This window comes from Chaetura pelagica, unplaced genomic scaffold (assembly GCF_000747805.2).
Source record: "Chaetura pelagica isolate M959 unplaced genomic scaffold, ChaPel_1.0 scaffold70, whole genome shotgun sequence".
In the NCBI taxonomy this organism is placed as follows: Eukaryota; Metazoa; Chordata; class Aves; order Apodiformes; family Apodidae; genus Chaetura; species Chaetura pelagica.
Genome location: NW_009952265.1, coordinates 2,509,704 through 2,536,729, shown reverse-complemented (window position 1 = coordinate 2,536,729; position 27,026 = coordinate 2,509,704). Strand labels below are relative to the sequence as shown.

At 35.8% G+C, this 27,026-nt stretch overlaps 1 protein-coding gene across 1 annotated transcript in view; it reads left to right on the top strand.

The window, feature by feature from the left end:
- Window positions 1-27,026, top strand: part of GPHN (gephyrin) — a 185,631-nt gene that overhangs the window by 70,219 nt on the left and 88,386 nt on the right. Inside the window, exons 5-9 of the mRNA XM_010007733.1 lie at window positions 11,141-11,235; window positions 12,233-12,299; window positions 16,361-16,633; window positions 17,905-18,012; window positions 22,786-22,920. Coding sequence (XP_010006035.1) covers window positions 11,141-11,235; window positions 12,233-12,299; window positions 16,361-16,633; window positions 17,905-18,012; window positions 22,786-22,920 — 678 coding nt within the window. The remainder of the gene's footprint in view (window positions 1-11,140; window positions 11,236-12,232; window positions 12,300-16,360; window positions 16,634-17,904; window positions 18,013-22,785; window positions 22,921-27,026) is intronic.

Here is a 27,026-nt window from a genome sequence, read left to right as displayed (position 1 = left end):
GCACAATTTTCCCTGCAGTTAATTTTTCTTTTGTTTTGCCCAGCCAGATTTTAGATTTTTTTATTTGCTGGAGTTTCTTTCGCTTCACTTGACAGTTTGATGAAGTCAGATAGATGCTATGGTTCAGAGATTTTGTCTGAGACTGCACCTAAACTTTGGTTTAATTGGTCCTTTACTGCTCTCAGAGTGCATCACAGCAACACTAAGTAATCTTTTCCACCCTTGCTGTTTGCTTTCAGAAAATATTTGTTCACCTTAATTGGCTTTTTCTTTTAATTTTTTTTTTGCAGATAGACTGTAAGTAGACTTTATGAAATAAGCTTTATTTTGTGTAGTGCTACAATCACGTACATCACTCGAGTGACCAATTTTGCAGATTTGAAAGCTGAATAAAACCTTCACTTTCCACCCTTTTTTTTCTTTTTTCCTTCCCCCGCCCCCCCAGCATTTTTGGTCTACAGCTCCTGTAGCTCCCTTTTAAAGAGTGAAAAACAATTGAATGATTACCACTTCTTTCTATTAGCTGACCAGTTCTTTCTTTCAAACCAAGTAGTGTTTATATATCCAATGGCATATGGAATTAATCCATGAGCAGCAAGGCCTAAAACTACAGTCTCTCTCCAACTCTTCTGCAATTCATACAACTTTTACTGATTTCTTTGCTGTTGAGCATTGGTGGTTCCTGGGATGAGAGAAACAGAGGAGGGTGCTACGTACTTTTAGATTTCCTTGTCTCCTAGGGATTTTGTTCCCTGCAGCATCTTAATGAGAAGCTGCTGTTAACACATCATCACTATTTGCAGTCAAGAGGGAGTCTATGACAGTAGAGTTTTCTTTAATAAAGATGGTTTACTAACCTAGCTGGAGCTTGTGGGTTTGTTTCAATTAATAGCTTGTCTCATTTTTAAGACAGTTCCCCAGAAATATTTTTTTTCATGCTTTCTTTTCCTTGCTAACTTCCTCTAAATGAGGATTTTTTATTTTTAACTCATTAAATCAGACACATGGTAGTGAGCAATTAACCTTAGGTTCATATGATTTCTTGTTATTCTGAATTACTGTCTTTCATTATCCATATACATTGTACCCAAATACTGCTGGCTGGTTATTTTACTGAAGTTAATCTGCTTGGAGCTATGATGTTTGTAGTTGTTCTCTGAATGTGAGCACATTGCTGTGGTTGTGAGCTGCTTAGCTTTTATTGCAAGAGTCCAGTCCTGTGTACAGTGATTTTAAGTACTTAGGGGAAGAACTAATGTGTTCACTGTGTCCGTCTAAGAATCTCTTCAGCCTTAGCAGTTGTTAAATTCTACCAATGTTCTCAGTGATCCACTAGACACTGCTAGAATACTACTATTCTACTGAAAAAGTTGGAACACAGTGAATTTTATCAAAAAGCAGTGAGATTTTTCTGCACAACATGGTCTGATTCTTGAACCACAGCAGACGTGCCTGTGATGGGAGGTTCTTATATAGCTATGTTGTTATATCTATATTGAGTAAAAGGTGACTACATTCTAAGAACTTCAAGGTTAAGAGTTGGGCCGTTGTGAAGTAAACAGACAGAACTTGCCTATACAATGCAAAAGGTGCATTGATGTGAAGGCCTTTCTCTGTTACAGCTGAGTAGTGTCAATAAATGTTTGAACTCGTTTTAGCTAGTGCATGAAAGACATCTTCTAAAACTGTAAGAAGCCTAGTGTTTTAGATACAGAAATGTGTATAGAACAGATCTTAGGAACTGTAAAATGAAGAGAAAACATTTTATACTGGGTTTTGTTATATTGTTATCTATTGAGTACCATCATCCATTAATTAAATTATAAAACCAAATTCCAGTTGAAAAGGTGAGCCTGATATATGTAATACTCCTCATTCAGTTGTAGATTAGGAACTCTGCTGTCTTCTATTTCAGTGCTCTGTGCTGCAGCAGTCTCAACAGGGTACTTCCCATCTTCTCTTTGAGAAACCTGTTCATCCAATTGTTTCCATTAGAATGCTGAAGAAAAAAAACCATGTGATTTATGCCAGGAGTTAAATAATTCTCTTTAGAATATTGTTTGACAGACTGCACAGTAGATCACTGTGGTTTTCAAAATCTGTTCAGTTGTTCAATTCCAATGAGTTCACGTTTACCCAAACCTACAACTGTTCAGACTCCGAACACAGGAATTGCATCACTTGATCTCACTGAAGAATCCTTTCTATGAATTTTTAGCTTATGGCAGAACTACTTTAAAACTGTTGCTATTACACATGCTTTATCATTTACTTGGGGAATATAGATGCTATGAAAAGAAATCTTAAGAGAAATTACTTTTTGTACTTCTTGGATTACTGTCATATCTGCTTGAAAAATTAGCACTCAGTAGTCTGTCCTTTGTAGTGTAGAAGGTGTATTTTAAGAAGGATTAAAAAAATATATATCTTTTTAATCATATTTGAGATCTGAAATTGTTTGCAGGATCTACTTTACCTGTGGCAGAAGCTGACTTGAGTTTCAGAAGTACAAATATTCCATATGCAATATTTGTCTTTGGCAGAAGGTAGCAAATGATAAATAGCAACAGGGAACACTCTCTAAAGAAAAGCATTCAAAAACCATCTCAATCTCAGTAGCAAATGCATCAGAGCTAAAGCATTGCAAAATTATTTATTTAGAGAAGTGAAATTGCAAGTAAGAACTTTTGGTTCTTTCACTGCCCAAGAGACTGAGCAAGTTCTTAAAAGAAAGCAGCATATATCTCTACCTGGTGGCCTTATTCCTTGTGCTGATGAGGATCTCTAAAATATAGGGGCTTTTCATTTCCAGTGATACTAGTATCACAACTAAGTGACAGGTTTGTTTCTCTTAGGTAGTTCTAGACTTCCTTGCTTAATGTACTTTCCCCCCATATATAAAAAATCCAGGTTTCCCATGAGTTTTACATGACATGAAGCTACTTGTACCCTGACTCTCTTTTGGCATAAATACATAGGCTAGAAGATAGTACATATAACCAGAAGCATTATGTGGGGTACTTTTTTAGGAGACAGTGTTCCCTAGTTGTTATGCAGTTAGATAAAGCTCATTACATTGCCGGTTACATCATTTGTAGAATTCTCACTGATACTTCTGTTGAGATAATGTAGATATTCTTATTGGTACTCATTTCTGCTGTATGATTCTTTGATTTGCAGGGAACAGAATTTTTCACTTCTGAGGTTTTGTCCCACCTCTCCAGTTTTTAAAGAATTTTGCAAAAGTTGTGATGGGTTACATAGATTTTTACATTTTATATTGAGTATAAAGCAGTTTGAAATAAGTGAGGGAAAACTGAAAGGAATAATAATAATGAATAGATAAAATTTTAACTGTTTTTGTAGTAGAGTGATGTCACTACCTTTACCAGCAAGCCTTCAGCATCGCTACTTTTATTGAACAGCAAGGGATTCATTCTTACATGAAGTGGACTTGAAGTGGGAGGCAGAGCAGTTTACACACAAAAAAGAGGGCTGAAAAAAGAATGTAGGCACCTGACCCTCTCATGTAAGCAAGTGCAGAGACTTGTTTCTAGCTGTTGTTTTAACAAGCTTATTTTCCTGTCCTCTCCCCCGTGGCAAATACTACTCTGCCTTTGACACTGGCTTAACATACACCACTGTATAGCTATAACATACTGCATCTGGTGGGCTGTGTACAACTTCATGGAGGCTAAAATGCACAGTGCAGAAAAATATTTTGTAAGCATTTTCAGTGTTCAGATAACTATTTCTAAAAATGATTGTTCTGTTGCTTTTGTGACAATGTATGGAATTGGGGAATATCGTAAAATTAAGATCAGTTTATATGGCATATATATACATTTACCACCTTAAAACTTTGTTTAGCAATTAGGATTTAAAAAAAATTATTATTATTAACAGTTACTATATTAGAAGTGATACTTAGAATTTGCACATGGCTTGATCGCCCACATGCACCAATGTAATTAACATTTTTATTTCACAAGTGGGGCAGGCAAAACAGTGATCTGGGAAGTTTATGTAAATCAGATCCAACAAGGCTTAGCTCAGAACTGAAATTCAACCTACTGAGATATGGGAACAAGTTACAGATTCCACAGTGTTGCTTTCTCTAGTATATTCATGAAAATTTTCAGCTTCTTCATTGTATATAAAACTGTGAAGCATCTTCCTCAAAATATTTTGCAAACTGTAAGTAAAAATGAAACTGAATGTTATTAATTAAATCTTTTTATTAGTTTGATTTCACTTGAAGAAAGCAAGTCTTTTTTTGTAAGTTACAATAAATACTGAAATCTTTATTAACTAATGTACACTTATGTATTTCTTTGTTTACAAATATAGCTATCATTGGAGCCCAACTATTACAAATTAAATATATTCATGTCTTGGTGAAGCATTGAGTGTTGTCAGAGGTACCTCTGCCAGCCAGTTGCTTTTTATGCTCATATACTCAGTGGAATGGTACTGATAGAATCATTTGCTCATGTCTGTTTATAAACAAAAAGGACACAGAATTAGCTCTTGGCATCTGACTGTCATGGCATATACATTAGGTTACAATAAATGGTACAATGGATACCGGTGAAAAGAGTGAGGGAAATAGGAGGGGACAAACTGCAGGCAGAGGGAATCATGGATATGGGGAGAAACAGAGAAAACAGACTATTTTTAATCTAATCTAACAGCAGTTATAGCTATGACAGATAAGGGTGAGGGAACTGGGGTTGTTTAGTCTAGAGAAAAGGAGGCTGTGGGGTCCTTCCAGCTCCCTACATCTACCTGAAAGGAGGATGTAACAAGGTGGGGATTGGTCTCTTTTCCCAAATAACAAGTGATAGGACAAGAAGAAAGGGCCTCAGGTTGTGCCAGAGGAGATTTAGGTTGGCTATTTGGAAATATTTCTTCACTGAAAGGGTTGTCAGGCACAGGAAGGAGGTAGTTGAATCCCCATCCCTGAAGGTATTTAAAAAACATGTAGATCCAGGCTTAGGGACATGTTTTAGCACCAGACTCAATAGAGTTTGGTTGATGGTTGGACTCAATGATCTTAGAAGTCTTTTCCAACCAAAACGACTGTATGTTTCTTCTTTAGAGTCATTCTGTGATGTTTGGGATCTTAGTGGCAAGAGATTAATTACAAATATGCTGACATTACAAGCAAACTTCAAATTCACATTTGTGTGCTGCAGAATTACTATCAGTGGAAATGCCTGATTGGTGCATACAGATGCATCAGTTTGTGGAGTTCATTTTCAGTTGGCTGCACTAATCAGGGTTTCACCCACCTTTAGCTGTTTATAGATCTGAGTTGGGAGGAGAAGAGGAAAAATAACATGTAATCAGGTCAGTTATTGGAGGAATATGTCCCAAGCTCACCATTGATAAAAGGGAAGGGTGACAGAGTAAGCCACCCAGGTATGTTTAGACATGATTTGGTTTATTTTGTGTAAAAAAATTCTAGAAAAGTTCTCGGTATGTGTCGGTGTGTGTCTGACACACATTGCAGCATTTGACATCAAAAAGACCTAACAGCAGCATGAAAATGGAAAGTTGCCAAATCAGGCTGAGTTTCTTACTGTACATTAAATTTGACAGAAACCTCAGTGTTCACTTCATGCAGAGGAACAAAGACACGCATCAGAGACAGCACTGGCCTAATGTCTACCTAGACACCCCCAGTCAGTCCTGCGAGCCCAAACATAGTGATTGGTGCTTACTTTAGCCTTGTGTAAGTTATTGTTGTCTCTTCTGAAACTACAGAACAGTTGGTGGATTTTTACAGGCTAGCACTCATGGATAACATACTGTTGAGGAAACAATTACTTCCAAGCTGTTACTTTTAAGGTGCATATGACCAGTTTCATTGGTGTGGGTGTGAATCTCTCAAAAGCTCTAGAATGACTGCAAACACCTACATCTGGGATCCCCCCTGTTGAGAAGCAGCCATTCATTGCCCTCTGGATGCAGGCCATTTTTCACTTACATGGATCTCTGGTGACTAATTTGATATTGAGAAGTCAATGTGAAAGGACAGCTGTGCATGATGTGTCTCTGGCTGCAGCACCCCAGTAGTGTGCTGGGGCCACTGCATTGTTAGAAAGTTATCATTGTTGATGACAAGTTGAGAGACTTTTGCAACCCTGCTTGACTTTGGTTGCTTTGCAGCAATAGCATATGTGATTGGTTTTAGCTGTTTGTCAAATTAACTGAGCAATTAGCCAAAGAAGTTTGATTTTGCAGAACATTACAGAGTACAGGTCTTGTCAAGCCTTCTATCCATGAAAAAGACATGGAATATCATCACCCAGGTTTTTGGGGGCAAGAAATAAGAAAAATTCAAGGAAAGACAACATGATGGTGAGAATGACTGACTTACAACAGATCCTTATCAAATAACTTTTCAGTGTATCGAAAGAAACCAACTGCTGCAATCTTTATTTCTTGTTGTACTAAGAGAAGAAATAGACAAGTGATTTTTAAGTGAGAAACTTTAAGTGAAAAGCTCTAATTAGCCTATAGAACTCCATATAAGCTATATTTTGTCCCCTGCAAGTAAGAGTAGGGAAGTAGAGAATAAGCTGAAATAGCTATCTTATAAATTACAGGCACACATGTTATCTCCAACAGCGGTGTACTCAGTAACCTTGAAGAAGGTATCTCACCACCAGTCCTCTGAGGTTTGACTGTGGTCTGTAAGCTCTGTTGCAGAGGGTATATAGGTATTTCTTCAGTTAGACCCTTCTGAGACTTCTTCTTTCAATGGAAAGCTCAATAGGTAATTAAATGTCAACTAGGCTAATTCTGTGGTCTGTTAAATATAGTTTATCTGCAAATTTGTCCATTAATTTGCATAAATAACTTTATTATATGCTCTGCAGAGTCATAGATTTTAACCTTTTTTACAGAAATAATATTTTCAACAGATGCTGTCTTGGTCATCTAAATTTAATCAAATCTGTTATGACTTCTCAATCTCATATTTGCAGTTTATTTGAAGAGATAAAACTATGTTACTGCCCCAAATCTGCTGAAGAGTACATGAGATGTCTCAGATCACTACTAACTATTGAGGTCAAACTTTGTCATGTTTAATACCTGAAAGACAAAAATAAGGGGTTTATGAACATTTTAAGAAGAGTAATCCTAGGTTTTTTTCATTTAATTAGTCTGCACTGGGTACACCCTCCAGAAGCTGCCTGGGAGGGCTTCCACAGGTTAGGAACTGAACTAACTGAATTTATAAGGAGGCAAAGAAAAGCAGTGAAGCAGCAGAGAGCTCTGTGGAACTGATTGGCAGTGAGCCATCTGTTAAGCAACCACAACTACGTCAAAGATATCTAAAAATACATCAGTTGGTTTGGGAACATAATGCCCTAACTCAAATAAAAAGGCACTTCAAAAAACAATAAAAAAGTGTTTTAAAATATGTTGCTTTTATTCATACAGTAATGAAATATAAGAAGAACTGCTTTCAAATGCAGTGTTAGTAATACCTGAATAGTTCCACAGAATAATTATTTGTTAGTCTCTACTTCTCTCTGGAGTAGAAACTACCGTTTTATTTCAGTTCCACTTTCTCTCTCTCAGATTCCCCACAGACCAACATTGCTGTCATGTCCTTTCTTCCTTGTTGCTTCTCCTGAGTTCCCTCATGTATCATCAGTTCAAGATACATTGTGCAGTCTTATTTCCATCCCATTCCCCTCATTCCCTCACCTTCCTTCCACTCTCAAACCTGTTCCTCTGACAATCCTGCTTCTTGGAATCGTCTGCAATTCTGCCTTTCCACTTAGGCTCCTTATTTTCACATTGTCTTCTCCTGTCTAAGCTACAAACCTCATCTTTCTTTGCAACCTCCAAACTGGCCTTTCTGCATTTCTGTCTGTCTTCTGAACTCTTGCTTTTACCTTCAAATGCTTCCACTGCTCAGGAACCCCTCTTTTCCACCTCCATCTTGTATGCATCTGTCTTCTTTACAGCTACCACCTTATGCAGAAGAAACTGGGGACACTTCCTTGCTGTCATTTTCATGCACATTTACTCCAGTATTTTCCACCTGCTTTTTATATACTCCTCAGCCTTAGGTTTGAGAAATCATTTTATAGCTTCAGTCCTGACTAAGGCATCAGTGTGATAGCTATTAATGAAATCTCATCATTTTTTCCTGCTTCTGCCCACATAGTAGTAGTATTATCATTGTAAGTGATCCAGGGGCAACAGCCTTGATTTGTGATTTATTTTGTGCCAAAACTATGGCACCCTGCAGCAGGCAAAAGCTAGATGGTGGTGAGACTACCAAGAAAAATTTACCCATGAAACAAAGTGTGACAATCATAATTCAGCCTTGCTAGAGTACTGATAAAAGGTGAAGGTGCTGAGTCACTAATTCTTTAATAGTTCACGTGGAGGTAGATGTTGGAACCAGATGGTTAACCCCTGAGCTGGATGCAGATTAAAATCTAGTTTTGACATCTCTCTCCCACTCTTGCTTCAAACCTGAAAGAAGTATTAGAAAACCTGGCCACCAGCACTTTGGTGTGGTTGGGTGAAACAAAGAGTTGTTACAGATGGACACAAAGTATCTGCAAATCACTGCAGCACAGCTAATTTCATTCCTATGTGTATAGCTAATTAAGATTGTTCTTCGCAGTGTGTTGGGGATTTCATATATTCAGTCTTGTTCTTTGAGGACATCCCAAGAGCGGACTTTCCAGTGGCTGATTTTAAAAGCAGATGTAACTGTAAATGTTATTTGCTTAACAGCAACCTTTTTTTGGTTACATCCATCCATTCAGGCTGCAAATATGAAAACAGGAAGTATTCCCCTGTTTGTAGAAGTCTGCCTGCAGAAATAAATATAAGAACATATATTTTAAAACAAGTATTTTTAGAAACTTCTATTGAGGGCTGTACTGCTGTTTGGACTTTCTACCTTTTCAGATTTTGTTGCTTAGTCTATACATTTTTAATAATCACATTGCCTGCTAGCAGTGACATTTTGTGAAGGTCGTTTTTCTTGTGAAGTTAGAGAATGGACTTGAAATTCATTGAAGGAGTCCCTGAGCTGCAAGATCATTGTTTGTGGAACTCTTGCATCTCGTACTACCTTTGAAGCCTGTTTAGAATTTTAACTAATGATATCTTCAAAGTGTCACTGTTCTCAAGGGCAAAAAAGAAGTCTCAAAATGCACTTCATATTTTAAACCAGTTTTGAAAAGCTTTGATTCATGGTGTTAGCTAAAAATCAGAGGCATAGATACAGACTTATTGTGTATGCACACACAGAGAATTCCATGTTTCACCAACTTTTTCATTGTCAGCAAAGTGTCCCTTCACGTTTGTAATGCCTTTTTTTCAATAAAAATCATGTTTATGTATAGTCTTAAGAATTTTGGCTGATAGTTTGATACCTCAGTAGGTATCTTTAGGCACTTCCTTAGTGGAGGTAATTTCAGTTAGTCTACATCTGTCCTAACCTGCTTCTTCTCATTTCCCCTGTGTAGAAATAGACACTGGGTTGTATTTATATGCCATTTCTGTTTCTGAGTAGAGGATCATAATACCAGCAAACTATGTTTGAAATAGAAGAGACTGTGATCTCAACTACTGACTTAAAATTGCTTGGTTTTGTGTAAACCAGGGTACCTGCTTCCCACAACTAAACACATACCAAGTTTGCTTATTAGTAGAAAATCTGAAGGTTTACTTGATATATATGTCTGATATCTTCTGATACTGACATATTCCTTAAAAACATGTTAAATGTTAGCAGCAATGTTAGAGAATATGGCCACTCGAATATCTGTACTGTTCAGGAATATTTTTTTTCTGTTCTATTTATTGCTTCCTGTAAGCGTTTTAGTTGTACAGCTGGTGCAATACTCCTAGATCCTTCTCATAGGGATGCCATTGGGTTAATTCTGTCGTTTTGCTTCTCTATGACTTTGTTTTCCATTTGTAAACTAGGAGGTTACAAAATTACAAGAATGTGATTTGTAGTTTAATCTTTCCCAGAAAATAGTTGGTCTGGTTTTCTTACATTTTATTCTTTTGCTATATCAAAGTGCCAAGAAAATTTAGGTAATTCAGAGTGTTCTTATATTTAAGATGCACTTTTCTATTTCTATTTTGATAGCTGCACCATCAAAGTGTTGTATTTTGTCTGGATGTTTTACAATGGATTTCACAGCTTTATGACTATTGCTAACATTTTAGTTGTGCCAAGTAACTTAGAATCTTGTTTCAGAACATAAAACAACGTGATCAACTGAACAGCAACTACTGTGAGGGAAATGAAGAAAGGGTAGGACTGTAGCCTGGCTTTGAGGTATTATGTTGTAATGGAAGTTAGAAGTTGGAAGACAGGCCAGATTGTGCATTTGAGACAATTTGTGTTAGGAAGTAAGGCCAGAAGGTTGTTCATATCCCAGAAAAATAACCTTCCATCTGATTCCCTTTGTTGAAAAGGATTAAAAAGACAAGAATGTTCAGCCTCTGCTTCCAGGCTTCCTGATGCCCAGTGCATATAGACCACGTTGTGAATATAAATCACCAGCCTGTTTGGAACTGCTGTTTTGCTGACATAATCAAAAGGGAAGGCCTCAGCCTATGGCCATTATCATTACCATTTTAGTGTTTTCCTGTCTGCCTGCTACATGGGTTTCCCTTTGCAAGCTTTTTTTTTAATCTTCAGCACAGACCAATTCACCCTTTTCATCACTGGGAAAATCTCAGTGGGAAAATACACAAGATTGATGAGGAAGAGAAGACAGTTACATTTGGTCTTTGCTTATTCTCTAACGTTCTTTCTTTTCTGTTAGAGGGAGTTGTTGCTATGTATGTGGTGGTGTTAACATTTCCTATATATATAGAGTCCTGACTTTAAACATTTTCTGTAGAACCTCTACAGTACAGCTAACAGTGCTTCTTCCCAACTCTTTGTCTTTCCCCATTTTACACAACCAAGAGAAAATGATTGAACATATTTCACTGTTGAGAATTTATCAAGGACATCTCTTGGCAGAAACAAAAAAAGAAAGAGGAGATACCCTTACAAAGATTTTAGCTAGTTTCATGTTTTTCTTGTCCTTGTACTTCTTCACTCACTTTGCTATATAATATTTTCTTGCAGGCCACTAAAGAAGTAATAGAGCGAGAAGCCCCAGGGATGGCCCTGGCAATGCTGATGGGATCACTCAATGTTACTCCTCTGGGCATGCTCTCTAGGTAAGACTATTTCCTTCAAAATCTGAGGTGAGCTGTTTCCTTAGAAATACACATTGTCATGGAATGACTATACACAAATAACTAAAAATCGCCATTGTGATCAAGTCTTGAAGTCGTAACATCAGATGAGCGGCCAAATTCCAAAAACACTAATTGTATTCTCGCAATGAATTCTCTTTGTTGTCTCTGTGACACTGTATCCTTCTCTGTTTTATGTGCCAGGTGATTTGTAATATTGATACATGCTGTTAAACAGCTGTCTTTTCATCCTGGAGCTGTGGTATTTCAGCATTGTGTGAAGAATTGTTTTGTGTGTTGTTCATCAAGTACTAAAATACTATGTTGAGCAAAAAACCTTTGATAAATACAAGCATATTGTTTTGAGGTTGCAATTATGCCAGTATCAGCAAAAGCTCTCTGAATAAGTTAAATGGTATTTTTTACAATTATTTCAGATATAGTACTTTAACTCCTAGGGTTTGGTATTTACTACTAACTAATTAGCAACTGTTTCTCTGCTTGTTGGTGTTTCTTTTTTTATCAGTGACATCTCTTGTATTTCTGGAGTTGATTATTATTTTAGGCAACATTGAAAGGACAACTTTACCAAGTTAGTTAACACCTTCAGATTCTGTCCAAATTAGCAAGGCATTTCATTTATTTATCTGATACAATTTTTTACATCATTTGTTAGTCTAAGACACAAATTGTTAATGTATTTTGTTAGAAAATTCTGCAAATTGAGGTAGTGTTTCTATCCCCCCTTACAATGAGAATTATCAATTAAATATTAGACTCTGTCAGCCTTTTTTGATGCTTTTTCAGCTCATCTTCTCCTGAGCTGCTTTAAGAGAACATGATCAGGAAATATTTTTAAATGTCAGAAATAGTGTTTACAAATTCTGTAAGTAATAGAATTTATCTTAAATGTTCTGTTCTTGTTTCTATAATGGATAAAGCTGCATGCAAAAGTTTCACTGGGTTTCTTTCTTTTCAGACCTGTGTGTGGAATCAGAGGAAAGACTCTCATAATTAATCTGCCAGGTAGCAAGAAAGGGTCACAGGTAAGAAGTATTCTTACTGATCTGCTACTGAGGACCAATCATGAGTACGTCTCATTGTTCTGAATGGTAGAAAGTACCCACTACAACAAATGTTACAAAAGTGAATTGTAATGCATATTCATATAACTGAACACACCATCCCTCTCAGTCAGGGACAATACAATTCAAATCTGATTTAACATTGTGTGTGACCAGGACAGCATTACGTGTAGTGCCAGAGCATGCTCACTGTAGGAGGCAGTGCTAATAAAGAGTCTGATGATCTCTTACACCTCCTTCTTCTTCTCTAGACAGACTGAACCTGATCCCTGTGTTGTTGTCTACAGCTTCCAAGGAAGTATACTTTTTTTACACAGCAGTAAGAGGAAGGCCTAATGTATGGTAGAACTTCCTGGAGTATGAAGAATTTTCCCAACTTCAGTCAGCAAGAGGGTAAAAAACCCCAACATTTTTAAGAGTTTGAGGATTTTTAAATTTTTTTTCCATATGGGCATCAGACTTTATACCTTTTATACAGGATTTTTTCTTCCTGCGTTTTGCTTTTTGGATAGGAAAGTTAGGGTTTATGTTTTGTTCATGCATACTTTCTGACTGTAGAGCTTAGAGAAACACAATTAAACATCAGAAGGAATTTTTTATGTGTGTGTTATTAAGGCTAGATCTTTCCCAGTGCTCTTTTCTTTCTGTGTGGCTGATAGATCCAGAAAAACAGCTTTCTCCAGACAAATACTACTAAGCTGAACAGTGAGTTCTGCAACCTGATATGAAACTGCTAAAGCAGATCCCCCATCCGTCATGAGAATATGTTTCTCCAGGGCTCAAACTATGTCAGTGACATTCTTAAAAAATGTATTTTCCTCTGGCCTCTAACAAATGCATACCTGATAATTATCAACATCTTCTGAACCAGTAGTACCTAGTCACAGAAGAGACAGTACTAATGTGTTTGGCAGCACAGCCCTGAAGTCACTGTTGCTTGAAAGTCTTATGTTGGGAGATAAAGAAAGAATGTTTGTGTGGGCTAAAACCTGGAAGTTGAAGAGAAAGTGTTTTGAATACTGTTATCTTAAGCAGCCATCACAGGTTTTCAGATGCATTTTCTACATGTTGCAGCTCAAGGACTCAGTAACGTGTTTTATAATTCTGCCATTCCTTGGAGTCATATTAGGAAATTTAATGAAATTGTAGTTGAAAAGGAATTTTAAAGCCTTCAAAACATGCAACAAGCATTGGAGGATGGTGGGGCAGTAGGAAGTCATATGTATGTACATGTATTTAACATCACAGTGGGTCCCATATCTTAGAGAACTGGTGCACCAGTGAAGATTTTTTCAGAAGTCTGTACTTTTGTTGAATTATGAAAGAGATGAAATAGCCTACAATCTCTAATGGGTTTTGCTGTGTTCAGTAGCACTTGTAACGTCCTAGGTACAGAAGAAATTGACATTTTCTGCCCTGAGGCACTTACACTGTGAAGACAGGTAAATTGGAGAAAGAAGATGAGAAAAAGAAATGAAAAAAATATAATAAGTATTTTAACAATGGTTCAATATAAAGTAAAAAATAAAAAAGGTAATTCTGCTAGAAAAGAAAAAAATGTATAATTTCATTATATAAGCAAGCTTTTTCTAAAATGATATTTATTTGTTCCTGTCATGATGATACGCTGTTCTGTCACAATTTATTTTAATATGAAACATCTTTAAAGTTATCAGATTTCATCAAAGATTTTTAAGATTAATAGCAGAGAAAATTGTTCCATAACAGGCTGGATCTCAAGAACCAGATAGAGTGGGTTATTACCAGGAATTTCTCTCATTTCTGTCTTCCATAGCTTGCTAATTTCCTTTCCATCATACTAATACAGTCATATAAGAGGATTATATAGAGCTATAAAATTGCAGCAGTGTACATATTTCATTAATAAATATTAAAATGCTCTGTCTTAAAAATGGACGCAATACATGCCAATGTGTTTTCTCTGGAGAATGTTTGTGGGGCGTGTACCAGAGAATCAAGATCTGTAGAATACCTCCATTTTTCTGTGTTGTTTTGGTCTGTTTAATTTTAGCCTTGCAAAAGATATTTAATGTAATAAAAGAAGGCAAAGTATGAAATTACCAGATGCTCACTGAAATCATTTGGTGTATGGCATTTTTCATAATTGTGCTTAAAACAATGAGTTTTATAAATATTATCAGCTTTTATAGTACTTAGTGGGAACCTATTGGAAAAAAATAAGGCCAATGAGACTTTATTTCAGTGGTAGGAGTGGGGAACATGCTTTTCTAGTGAGGTAATCATTAATGTACCTTTTCATGATTATTGATCAGTTCACAGATAGTTGTCCTGGTTTACCACATACTTGAGGTCTGCTTTGTTGCTGAAGTAACAGTGGTTGTATGCTTCAGTATTTTAAACCATGTTAAAAAAAATACCATGGAGGCAATTTCATGAGAAGTTAGAATTCTATATTATGTCTACAAGCATATTTTAATATGTATTCATTCTATACAGCATCTTACGCTCATCAAGTTATGCCCAGTTCTTCAGAGTGCCAAAGTAACTGTTTGAAGAATGTATAAATCTATTAAGTAGTCTGACCTTTCATTACTCTTAAAGGACCAAATGGATGGTGGAGTTTTATTTAGAATCTTTGAGGAAATACAGTGTTTGTGAATAGGTTTTTTTTACTTACAAAGTTGCTTATACAAACTCTAGTAATTTCTGATGGGTGATTTGCTCTTTATTTTGTTTACATAGTCCTTTTTTTTTATATTGAAAGTATTTATTACAGTATCTATTTACAAAATGTTTACTTTTATTTATTTTCTAGATAGTCTAAAATATTGGAATAGCTTTTTAAAAAAATTCGATATGCTCGAAACAAAACCAAAATGAAACTCACCAAAAGGAATAATGTCAGCTTTCTCTGTCAGCCTCTATGTTCCATAACTGCACTACCATGGCAATTCATTCTTGTGACCCTGCCATCATTTTCCAATAATTTAGTGTTTATATGCAGTCTGCTGAAATGACATGAAAACCCTTTACTGAGATGCCTGGGTTAGAGAATGGGAGACAGTAGTAATAGATTGTAGAAGGTAGCTTCCAGTTGGATAAAGAGAAAAGGGGAAAAAAATACTATTTTGAGGGTAATTAAGCATTAGAAGAGGTTGTCAAGAAGGGTTGTGGAGTCTCTGTTCTTGCATTTTTTCAAGACTTAAAAGCCCTAAGCAACTTGTTTGAATTCCATATTGATCCCAGTCTGAGGAGGAGGCTTCCCTGCATGGTATCCTGAGCTTACTCTTTGTTTTGATGAAAGATTAGCATATCTTAGCAGCAGAGGTAGCTATATATGTATATGCCCATTGTGGAAGAAAAACGGTTACACAGTGTCTGCATTTTTGCTTTCTCCAGCTATGTAAAATAAACTTTTTAATTGGTTTTAACATCATAGAGTAAGCAGGGGCTTGAAAAGTAGATAATTTATGAACAATTTTTTCTGAGTTAAATAAAATTACAATTACATCAGTGCAGTTTGTCATTCTTGCAGTATATAGGATAAGTGCATTAATAAAAAGGTATGTAATTATATAGAAGTGTAATTTTGGAAACCCTTATGAATTGTTCTTTAGTTGTGCAGCAACATAATAGGAATGATTTGAAGCTAATATCCCTGCAGGGATAGAGTTAATGTTTTTATTCTGCATTTTTGTAGCATTCTGCCAACTGCTGTAAACTGATTTCTCTGTTATGTGTTCATGAAAATTTAACTCTTGTTTTCTGAAGTTTTAATCCAATATTAGCTGAATTACAGTAGCCTTGTTGTACAACTTGTTATATTTACATGATAAAAGGCAAAAATATGTAACATAGTCCCAAATTCTGGTTCTCTGGTTTTTTTACCCTCTATGAACAATTGCATTGGGCATTTATGGTTTTATCTATGATCAGGTGAAAAGATACATTCCAGGTATCTTTTAAGAGTAAATATGAAAAATCCCTGTTTGCTTGTGCAGGCAACTCTTAATAGCCATTTATCTTCTCATTGTGCATAGGAATGCTTTCAGTTTATACTGCCAGCCCTACCTCACGCCATTGATCTTTTGCGGGATGCCATTGTAAAAGTAAAGGAGGTGCACGATGAACTTGAAGACCTACCTTCACCACCACCTCCTCTTTCTCCTCCTCCAACCACCAGCCCTCACAAGCAGACAGAAGACAAAGGAGTACAGTGTGAGGAAGAGGAGGAAGAGAAGAAGGATAGTGGAGTTGCCTCAACAGAGGACAGTTCTTCTTCACATATAACGGCAGCAGCCATTGCAGCTAAGGTGAGTTTGGCTTGTTTCCCTCAGACACCCTTTAGTTTCTATCTCAGGTACTTTCCACCAATCTATAGCATGTTAAGACCACACATTGATGTCTGTGTGATCAAACAGATGGTTTTTTAGGTACTTTTTACAAACATATAGCTTCATAAAAATACAGAAATCCTGTTTTGGTTGATGAGCTCAAATTTCAGGGTGAGTTATATTGTTTATTATCTTAATGATAACGTGCTTTTTTATGATACCATTCTGATGTGACAGACTATTTTAAGTGTTGGGTTTTTTTTTAATTCCAAGTACTCACACATCTGAACATGCAAAGTCCAGCAGGTGGCGTATTAAGGATTGGCAACAAAATTTTCTAAGCCATAATATCTATTTTGAAAATAAAATGTTGATTTCTGAACACATTGATAAAAAGTCTGACAGGTAGCATCTTAAGTAATAACTTGTCCAGCCTGCTGTATTCCAGTGTGCGTGTCTGCATAAGAGATGTGAAATTCTGCCACAAAACTAAATGTCACCACATGGTCTTTATATCCTCACTTTAACCAGTCATCACAGATCAACATTACTGCAAACTAAAATAATAAATTTGAGACTACAAAAGGAAAAACTTAGATAATACTTGCAAATTATATAAATTCAAAGTTTTAATGTTTTCCAAATAAATATATTATTATTTGAAGCAATATATAAATACTTACCTCAGTTTTATGTCTTTAGTTTTCAAATGGAAAGATAATGCATACCTATGTGTTTGGAAAGTTTTTTTTCCAAACTGCTTTGTTTTTTATTTACTCCAGAAATAGTACTCTTAATTCCTCTTATGGGAATTGAAAGTGTAAGTAACTCAAAATTATATTAAACAGTTTCTAAACCAAAGCAATAGCATTCTAACTCCAGAAATGTGAATTCAGGTCTGAGACATCTTGACATTTCTAAGACAGCTGCAGCTGGAGATCATCTCCTCATGTACAGAAAATCCTGATTACATATATCTTTACAGGGATGAATTAAGGTAATTATTACTTGCAAGTTTCAGTTTTTATTAATGAACATTTTTTATTCATTTCTTTTTGCATAGGCAAAGATAAATAATATGTGCGATTTTTAAAGGCAGAAAATACCTGAGATCTAAACTGGCTTGTTTCATATGAGCTTGGCATTTCGATGTCACACTTGTTATCACCCCATTCCCTTTCAGTCATTTGCTTGTATAGTTTCATGTTTTCCTGTCACTGTATTCATAGCTGTTATGTGTTGTGCATTAGAAGCATCCATCCTACACCAGTTCAGCTGTTATCATGGCAAAAGGTGAACGGCCCATCCCTGGTCTCATCAGGTATTGTCATCATGCAGCAGGCAGTGCAGAAGAACCGGTAAGACACACTTCCAAGAGGCTTTTACACTAACAGTAACTAAAAATACACTGCCTGCCTCCTACTCTCCTTTGTCAACAGACAGTGTCATTTATTTTCTCCTAACAAAGACACATCAGTGCTATCTTTTAGACAACATGCTAGAGAAAATGCTCTGTTTAAGATACAGGGCTAAATAAGGTGAAGTTCACATGTGTGGCCAATTGAATCATTTCACTGCTGAGATAGTCATTGGTGTAAAGCCTGTGTTTCTGATTAGTCATGAGCTTGCTCCTTAATTGAATATAACTAAAACAATTTCCTAAGACTACTGCTTTAGAGCTGTGAAATTTTAGTAGCTTTTTTCTCTTTGATTGCCTTGCTTTCCTTTTTGTCTCTCAATTGTTTGTCAGCATAATACAGCATTGGCACTGGCTGTTCATTGTTTGCTTTCATCAGTTGCAGTTTCTCCCCTATTTTTGTATTTTGTTTAGAAGTAGAATCTCTCAAAGACATAATAAAAGACTTAAGAAGTCAGGATACAATGGACTTAGTATATATTACTGGATTTTAGTGAATAGTAGGCAACTATCTCAATGAACGGTAGAAAGGAGTTATTTTATTATAACCCAGAGGTTAGAACTCAGGCTCTAACAAAATAATGTACTTTATTTCCATCTCCCAGAAGTTTAGTCTAGGCTTGAATCAAAATAGAATAATTGCTAGAGTGTCATCAGGAATGAAAAGTAATTTACTATATTCATAACTTTAGATTAGAGAAACCTAAAGGAAGCAGTTGGCCTAGAGAGAGTTGTGCTGTCTGACCTGTTCATTCCATGTCAGCCAACAAATGGGGTGTAGCTTTTTGGGAAAATACATCAGTAGATTTGATGACCAGAGGCTGCACTTTTCTTGTTCCCTTAGGCAAAGAGTAAGGTGTATTTAAAACATCATGACCACGTCTCTTGAAAAGTCACTTAGGAAATGTGAAGGTTTTAAAGTTCACACACCTGATGATAAAGCTATATATGTGTACATACATAAATACAGACCCATTTATTCCAATAGTTTCTTTTTTCTGAGTTGAGGTTACTAAACTAGAATTTGGACCATGTTCAGTTAAGCAGTGAATTCAGCCTCTCAGAAGCACACAGTTAAGCTGTCATCCAGGCTTCTGTGCGTGTCTGCACATTACTCTTGTGCTGTTGTTTTACACATTCTGTAATCCACATCAGATCTTCAGACTCAGAGCAGGAAGTGGCTAGTTTTTCAGAAAGTTGTTGATTTTTTAAAGCTGTCCTTTCTCTATATTTTAAAGACTTTTCTGCTCTTGTATAACAGTCAGAATAATTGCCATTTACAACTTTGTGTTCTTAGTACCTCATCAGCACTGTCAATCTTTGTTCCAGTCCTGGGCAAAAGAGAATGAAGAGTATATTTTCCTTTTTCCTTTTCTTGCCAGCAGTTCTCTAATCTAACAACAGAAATTTTTAAAGCAATATGAAGGTACTTCTGAAAAAGGTCATATCAGATGAAAATTGTAGAAGCAATGACTGATGGGTGTGGTGGATATCTTTCTCTGTCCCTTCATTCATTTCTTATTCATTTCTTTCTCAGTCATTATGTTACAAGAGATTTTCCACTCCAGCTAGTGCAAACAAGAAACTATTTTCACTGAACCGAGTTTAAACCCCCTTTAGGGTTTTGAGTCCTCTACCTCTATTACATTTGTTTGAAACTGTAAAATGAGTTTAAAAATTTTAGGAGGAAACATCATAAATGCAAAACAACCAAACCAAATAAACAAACAAACAAAAACCATCAAAAATGCAGTAATATTCCTACCCTTCCTTATTGCAGATTTCCAGAATCCAGGAAACATTGGAATTTTCCATAGTTTTATCAACCTCTGTAACAAGGTTAACAAGAAGTTACTTTAATTAGAGACTTAGATTGCCTAAATTTAATTTTAGAAGGAAAAAAATTAAATGTCGGTGAGAAAAATAATACGTTCTTTATAGCACATAGCATATATGCACAGAAATATCAATCATATTCTATTGTTCCTGTCACTTAATAAACAGTATATACACATTATATTTTTAATATATTCATGTTAGTGCAATATACATATTAGTACTCTCTCTGAAGTCAGCAGGTTGGAATGGTTTAAACAGAATATTAATACTGGTTTTAGCAATACACTCTGCCGTCATATTAGAGAAATAATCCTCTTGAGAGCAAAATTTGTAACTAAATTAATTCTCTCCCTGAGATTTTGTGTCTGGAAAAGCCAACAAGCTGAAACTTAGAGTTCTAGGTAGGTTTACATATATACTGTTTTATGGCAATTGTATTTTCTTAAAGGTAGTGATTAGGGAATAATTCTAATTTAAATTTCATGCCTGTAATCGTCTTTTCCCTTTATCACCAGCTTGCTTTTATGATTAATATCCTGGCTGAAATTTTACTTAAATTTTAATTTTCTTATAGGAAAAAATTGCTACTTCACATGTGGTTCAATGCAATTGTCTCAGTCACTTTGTTGCAGAGATATTTTTTTGTTCTGAAGAAGGTTATATTGGATAAAATTTTAGAAGTAGGGATTTTTTTGTATGATGGAAAGGGAAAAAAATACCCAGCTATTGAGATAGTATGTAATATCTGCTTACTAGCTTACCATATACTAGGTTACCATCTAGAGTAACCAGAGAAAATCCAGGCAGAACTGGATCATGCTATCTTTTGCAAAAGCAATATTGTATTTGTATTGTGGCATCCTAGAGTATATAGAAGAGAAAATGGACCCTTACACAATCATATCAAGATGTGTACAGTTTTTTGTTTTTTTTTTAACAGAGGAGGGTAAAGAAAAGGTTCCTTATTTGAAGACTTAAAACTATTCTTTCTTTTAATGTGTCTTTTTTATTTTATGCCTTTATCAAAATGTAATTTTTTGCTGTATTGTCCATAAGCATGGAGATTAAAAAGAAGCATTAAAAATTGTAGGTAGCATTGGAGCTATGCCAGTATAAAACTTAGGGATGTCAGTCTTCTTTTGTGTTAAACATATTTAAGATGGGGTTTGAGGAGAAAAAGAAGACAGAAAGGGAATTGTGCTTCTGACAACAAACTGTTTGCATGATCAGAATATCATCATCCCTGTTTACCTCTATTTATAATACAGCTCTAAGATGCCATTTGCAAGTAGAGGCCAGTAAGGCATTATTTCTGAAGACTCAGATATTCCAGGCATAATAGTCCATAGTGAAGAGAAACTCTGCTGACTTTGTAATTTTTAGTGGAAATTGCAACACAAGTTACTTAGCCTTGAAAGATCCTTTGAGGAAAGTTGGGGGTTTGTAAATGCTGACAGAAACTGACTGTCAATCTAGAAACACAGCAGTAGAGAGGAAAGCAGTTAATTGGTGGCACACAAGGGACAAGATCTGTGTCCACCCAATTTATAAAAAGATTATAAACAAGAGAAACTCTAACATGTGGAAGAATGTTTATGGTGAAATAAGGTCTTTTAGGTATAAACCAATATCTTTAAGTCAAGTTTGCTAAGTTAGACATAGTCACTATTTATAGGTGGGAACCAAAGAAGATGAGGGGGGGGAAATGACATTAAAAAGCAGTATTTAATGACTTGAGTCTTAAGATTGGTAATTTTAATTGCACAAAGACAAGCAACAAAGCTGTATTAATATCCTGACACTAGTCCTAAGGAAGCAACTGATTTTAAAAGCTGGAATACAAGCTTGTCCTGGAAGGAGGGACTTTCCAGTGACTTTTGTTTGTCCTAAAACCGTACTAGTCAAGAAAACTCAAAATGCCTAGATGCAGACTGGGTACAGCATCTCAGTTTACAAAACAAAACAAAACAAAAAACACAAAAAACAAACAATCTGGTCCAGGGTTGTGGAGATTGGCTAGGCAACTATATGGGCCAACTCCCTCAGGACTCTGGGATGCATCTTGGCAGGTCCCATAGACTTATGTATGTTCAGGTTTCTCAGGTGGTCACAAACCTGATCTCTTACAGTGGGAGTACTTCTCTTAGAGTTTCTGAGTAACTCAGCCTTCTCATCCATTGTTACGTTTGCCAGTCATGTTCATCAGGGGGAATACACTTTCATAGCTGGTATTCTAATACAGTGTGTAAGAAAAAAAAATACTGCATTTCTGTTTTTGCCTGCAGAATATGTTTTAAACCAAGTGTTGGCTGTGGATGGTGGTTTCTAGTGCTTTTGCCTGTACTCTGTCCAGGGAGACCTGTAGTTATTGCAGCACAAGCATTACATCAAGAATTTCTGTAGGCAAAATAAAGTCTTCAGTACATGGAATGAAGAGTATTTATTCACTGCATGACATTTCTTCAGAGGTGTTCAGTCTGTTCATAATATTGTCCCCTACTTAGAGAACTGGAAGTCTGCCTGCTTTCATACCACAGTAGAAATCACTGTTGGTCATTGTTGGGTTTGAAACGAGAGGCTTAAGAGGAAAACCATTTCTTTCTTACTTTTTCCTGTTGCAGTATGTCTGATACATGGGCTTTTTGGGACAAACCATATGTTCTGTGCTGCTTTAGTTAGAATATGATCTTATACATTTGCTAGATAATTGTTACAAAAATATGTGAGAACATGCCATTAACCACTGCCAGCCCTGTGTATGGGGGGGTATGCAAACTGAGTAGTGTGGTCTTCCTACATTTTTCATGTAAGTTTTTGAATCAGTTTTAAGTACCTTATAGTTTTTACTATTAATTCTGTCTCTCTTCTTTTTAAGATTCCAGATTCCATCATCTCTCGTGGTGTTCAGGTGCTCCCACGTGATACAGCCTCCCTCAGTACTACTCCTTCCGAATCTCCTCGTGCCCAGGCCACCTCTCGTCTCTCCACTGCATCCTGCCCAACACCAAAAGTAAGTACATTTATGCCTTGCAAGCTCCATGCTCAGACACACAGTCTATCCGATTAATGTATTGCCCCTTCTGAACAAGGTTGGTTCACATATGAGGGTTGTATTGTTCTAAGTAATAGATAAGTGCAAGACAGTATAGTTCATTCCATGTGTACTGTTGCACAATTCAAGATGTGGGTCCACCAATATCTTATGGTTACTGAAGTTTCATGTTATTTCTTGCAATATCAGTTGTGAATATGAAATTTTTAACACCTTTTATGTCTTTAACATCCCCAGGAACATAGATAATACTGCCACTGAGTAACAGCATTAAGCAAGTAGTATTTTGTCAAATGTCAAATATATGTGCAAATTTCTAGTCTCGGCTGGGGCAGTTCTCTGCCCCACCTCATTACTGTTTGGTTTAAGACACTTTCAAACCAGCTGGTTTTGCTAAACTTAGATATTTGCTGCCTGACATTTGGAAACAAAAGCCTAAATTGAATAGAAAGAAAGTTTTAATGCCAACCTTGTGGGATTATTATTCAGTTCTTACTGATTACGCAATAATACTTAATCATTGAGGTGAACTCTGTCGCGTTTTCTTTTTCTCAAACTTTAAATAGCATACATAAAAAATTAAGTTAATTGACCAGTGGCAAGGCCATGTTTACCTTCAGCAGGATTCCTTTCAGCTGAAGAAAACTGTCTGAATTTGCTTCGTGCATTCACATCACAAAGATCTTTCTTTGGCAGCAGATGCTGACATATTAGTAGACCCATAGCAGATGGCAAACAATAACATTCCTCCTCATCTGATTCATGATCCTTGAAGTTTATTCTGCTTGCTAAAGTGATTATCAGCATCTGTTAGTTCTTCTTTTCTGCTGTCTCATTCTTTTCTGTCAGCAAACAAGATTTATTTGCAACCACCGTAGAAATGTTTTGGTTTAGCCTATGGGATTGTTTCATGCAGTACTCACCTTCACTATTAGAGAATCAAAATTATTCTGATGGACAGCAGACTTGAATTTCACAATGTAGTCTACTTTTCTTTAAAATGTCTACTGAATTCTATCTGCAATCAGCTTCATATTTTTGCTAAAAAATGTCACTTGGTCACTTAAAAATGAAAGCTCAGAGCTTATTACAATAGAACACTCAGAGCAGAAGAGCAGTGTGAAGCAGAGAAACTGCACTGAGTTTTATGCAGGTTGTCGAAACAAAAGTGTCCAAAGAAAATCAAAAGAGACCAGTAATAGGCATAAAAAAGAGCCAGAACTGCTAAGAATATCTCCAGATGAAGCTTATGTATTTTCAGGAAGTTTATCACAATGGGAAGGAGTAAAGCTGATCTGCTCTGAAGCCAAATGCCCTCTAGACTATCTTCAAAGGTTCCGAGATTACAGAAGGAAGTTACTAGAACTGTGAAACAGATTTAAAATCTGAAACTTTTATTTGGAGATGAGCCCTTGTCATAATTGGATCATACTTTGGTATTTCATATTAAGTTCTGTTTTTGTGTATTACTGCAAAATCAGATGTTGTTCAAAATGCAGGAGACCACGCTACTTTAAAAACAGGAATTTCCATGCAACATCTAGCTAGTCTAGCTTTTCTGTAGTGCCTTTCAAAAGTGGGTGATACAAGCTGATATAAGGAAAGATCTAGGAAAGCCCAGCTGGAAAATAAACTTGAAGAGTGATCTTATCTGTTCCTGTTACCTAGAGGTTGGATTTTGCGCATAAGTATAAGCTGCTTTGCCACTTCAAGAGAGCTCTTGCTTATTTTTACTTATTACTTTTAAAAAGCCAAATAAACTACTCATTATCTTTTTATTCAGTCCTTTTTCGTACCCTTAAATTCTCAAACGTCATCTGAATTTGTCAAGAAATATGTTTCATTCATATTCTTCAAAATTGTCAGTATGTCTAAATGTCTTCACTTACCGTGTTTTTCATTCTGGGTCCTGGCTTTCTAATAATGCAATATGAATTAAATTTACACTGGACCTCTTGATCCACATGGCAATGAGTGTAAAAATAAATTTACTTCAGCATTGTTAACACAAGCATCCAGTTGATATTCCAGGGTGTTTGGGTTTTTTTTCTTTAATCTACATGTATGTATCTTTTCAGTATTCACATCTACTGGCTTAGGAGCTCATTTCAGGGCTCCAGAACATGTGTATATGAAATGAAACAAAAGAGAGGAAGTTTCAGCAAAAAAAAAACACCTTATTAATTTTCTTGGATTATACATTTTATTTGGAATGGTAGTCTAGCCATAGAACTAGTGGCACTGTATTTTTTTGTCAGATACATATTCCAGTTTATTTTGTTGTACTGTGTTCTTGCTGTATTTTTTGCTCCTAAATGTACATAAACCCTCACATCTCTCTTAATGAATTTGCTAAATAGCAGAGAGTTGCCTATGTCTCTCAGGAAAAAAAAATCAAACTTCTGCAAAGACAGGAGCACCTCTATTGAATCAGTGTAAGTAGCAGGTTACTAATGCATGGGGGTCCTGGAGCGAGAGTTCAGGAGAATGCATTGCTACTACTCCTGATTCATCTGTTAGGAAAAGTTTTTACCTTTTCATAGTTATATTTTGGAAAACCTAGTGTTGCTTCTATATACACACAGATCATGTAGACAAAATACAAACTTTTAAATTTACTGCTAACATTTTATCTTCCATATTTTCTGAAAATCTCTATCTCTTTCAAAGTAGTAAATGATTAATATTGAAGTTTAACCTGTATGTTTCAATCAGTTGTTGAAATTTCTTGATGAAAGTTGAATTTCCTGATAAAAGAAGCAATTTTATTTTTCACAATAGCCTCTTGGGATATCAGAACTTCTTGAGACAAATTTCCATTGGGACTGCTCTGTGTCTTGTTAGGTAAATTCACCACACAAAGCAACTTGGTTTTGTTAGCTTTTAATGAATCTCTGTAGAACACCTTCCTTGTTCTCTAAAATGCATTTGAGATACAAGCAAAATCCACTGTGGATTTAAACCATATTAAAAGAGCATTTAAACCATATTTATAGTAGATGGATTCAGATATAGAGGCAATCTAAGTTTTACTCACAGGAAAACTGCACTAGCAGTCCTCCCTTTTTCAGTCATTCAACCATAAAGTTGATAGTGATTGTGACAGGTATTTTTATCTTCCACAATATAGTTTTGGTCTTTTTAAAGTTTTGCTGCTTTCTCAACAGCGTAGATGAATTTGGAGAATGCTCACATGACAAAAATGTAGGAAAACACAGCGTGGCTTGCAAGTTTTTCTTGTCATTTCCACTAGCTGTTCACATTCTAAGATCTTACTATATTTTTGTCTGTGTTTGTGCTTGGCATTTTCATGAAGTTAAATGCAATGTTCTTTTCAGATACAAAAGCAATACACTACATAGTGTAAAATACCTTTTAGCTATATGGAGAATTTTTTTTTATGCTTCCATTAATGTTGACTCTTGGGACTTTTTTTTTTAACTTAGAGCATAAAATTTTAGATCTATAACTTAAGATAACTTAAAATAATATATCCAGAGCAAATGACTGAGTCATTCCTTCAAACTTCTAATTTTGTTCTACTCATAGGGAGATAATATTAGTATGAAAGAAAATTACAGCTTTCAGGTTGAAGTCTTCACTTCTCCCATCCATAAATGACTTAATCAATATTTAATTTTGGCAATGTTATGTGTCAAAGTCAAATGAAGCAGATATAGAAGACCAAGGACAGGTTTTAAATTATCACCAAGAATACATTTCAATGACAAGAGGTGTTCAAAGTATTTCACTTGCAAGATAATCAGTTTCAATGATGTTCTGTTCTTCCACTTCAATGTGCAAAGTTTCTTTCAATGTTATCTTTGATCCTGAGGGATCCTAAGAAACTTGTTACAGTATTTTTGTCTTTTTCCATCTTGCTACTTCATTCCCAGTACTACTTACATTCTACTTAAGTCTGTCTACTTTACTTGCTGGTTATCTGTCCCTTCCCTGGCTGTTTTATAGTAACACTGTATCAGACAAAGCCCTCAGTGGAGTTAAGTTACATCTTTACATATTTGTAGTTGAGATAGAGAGTTTTTATTTCGTACGTAAGAGAA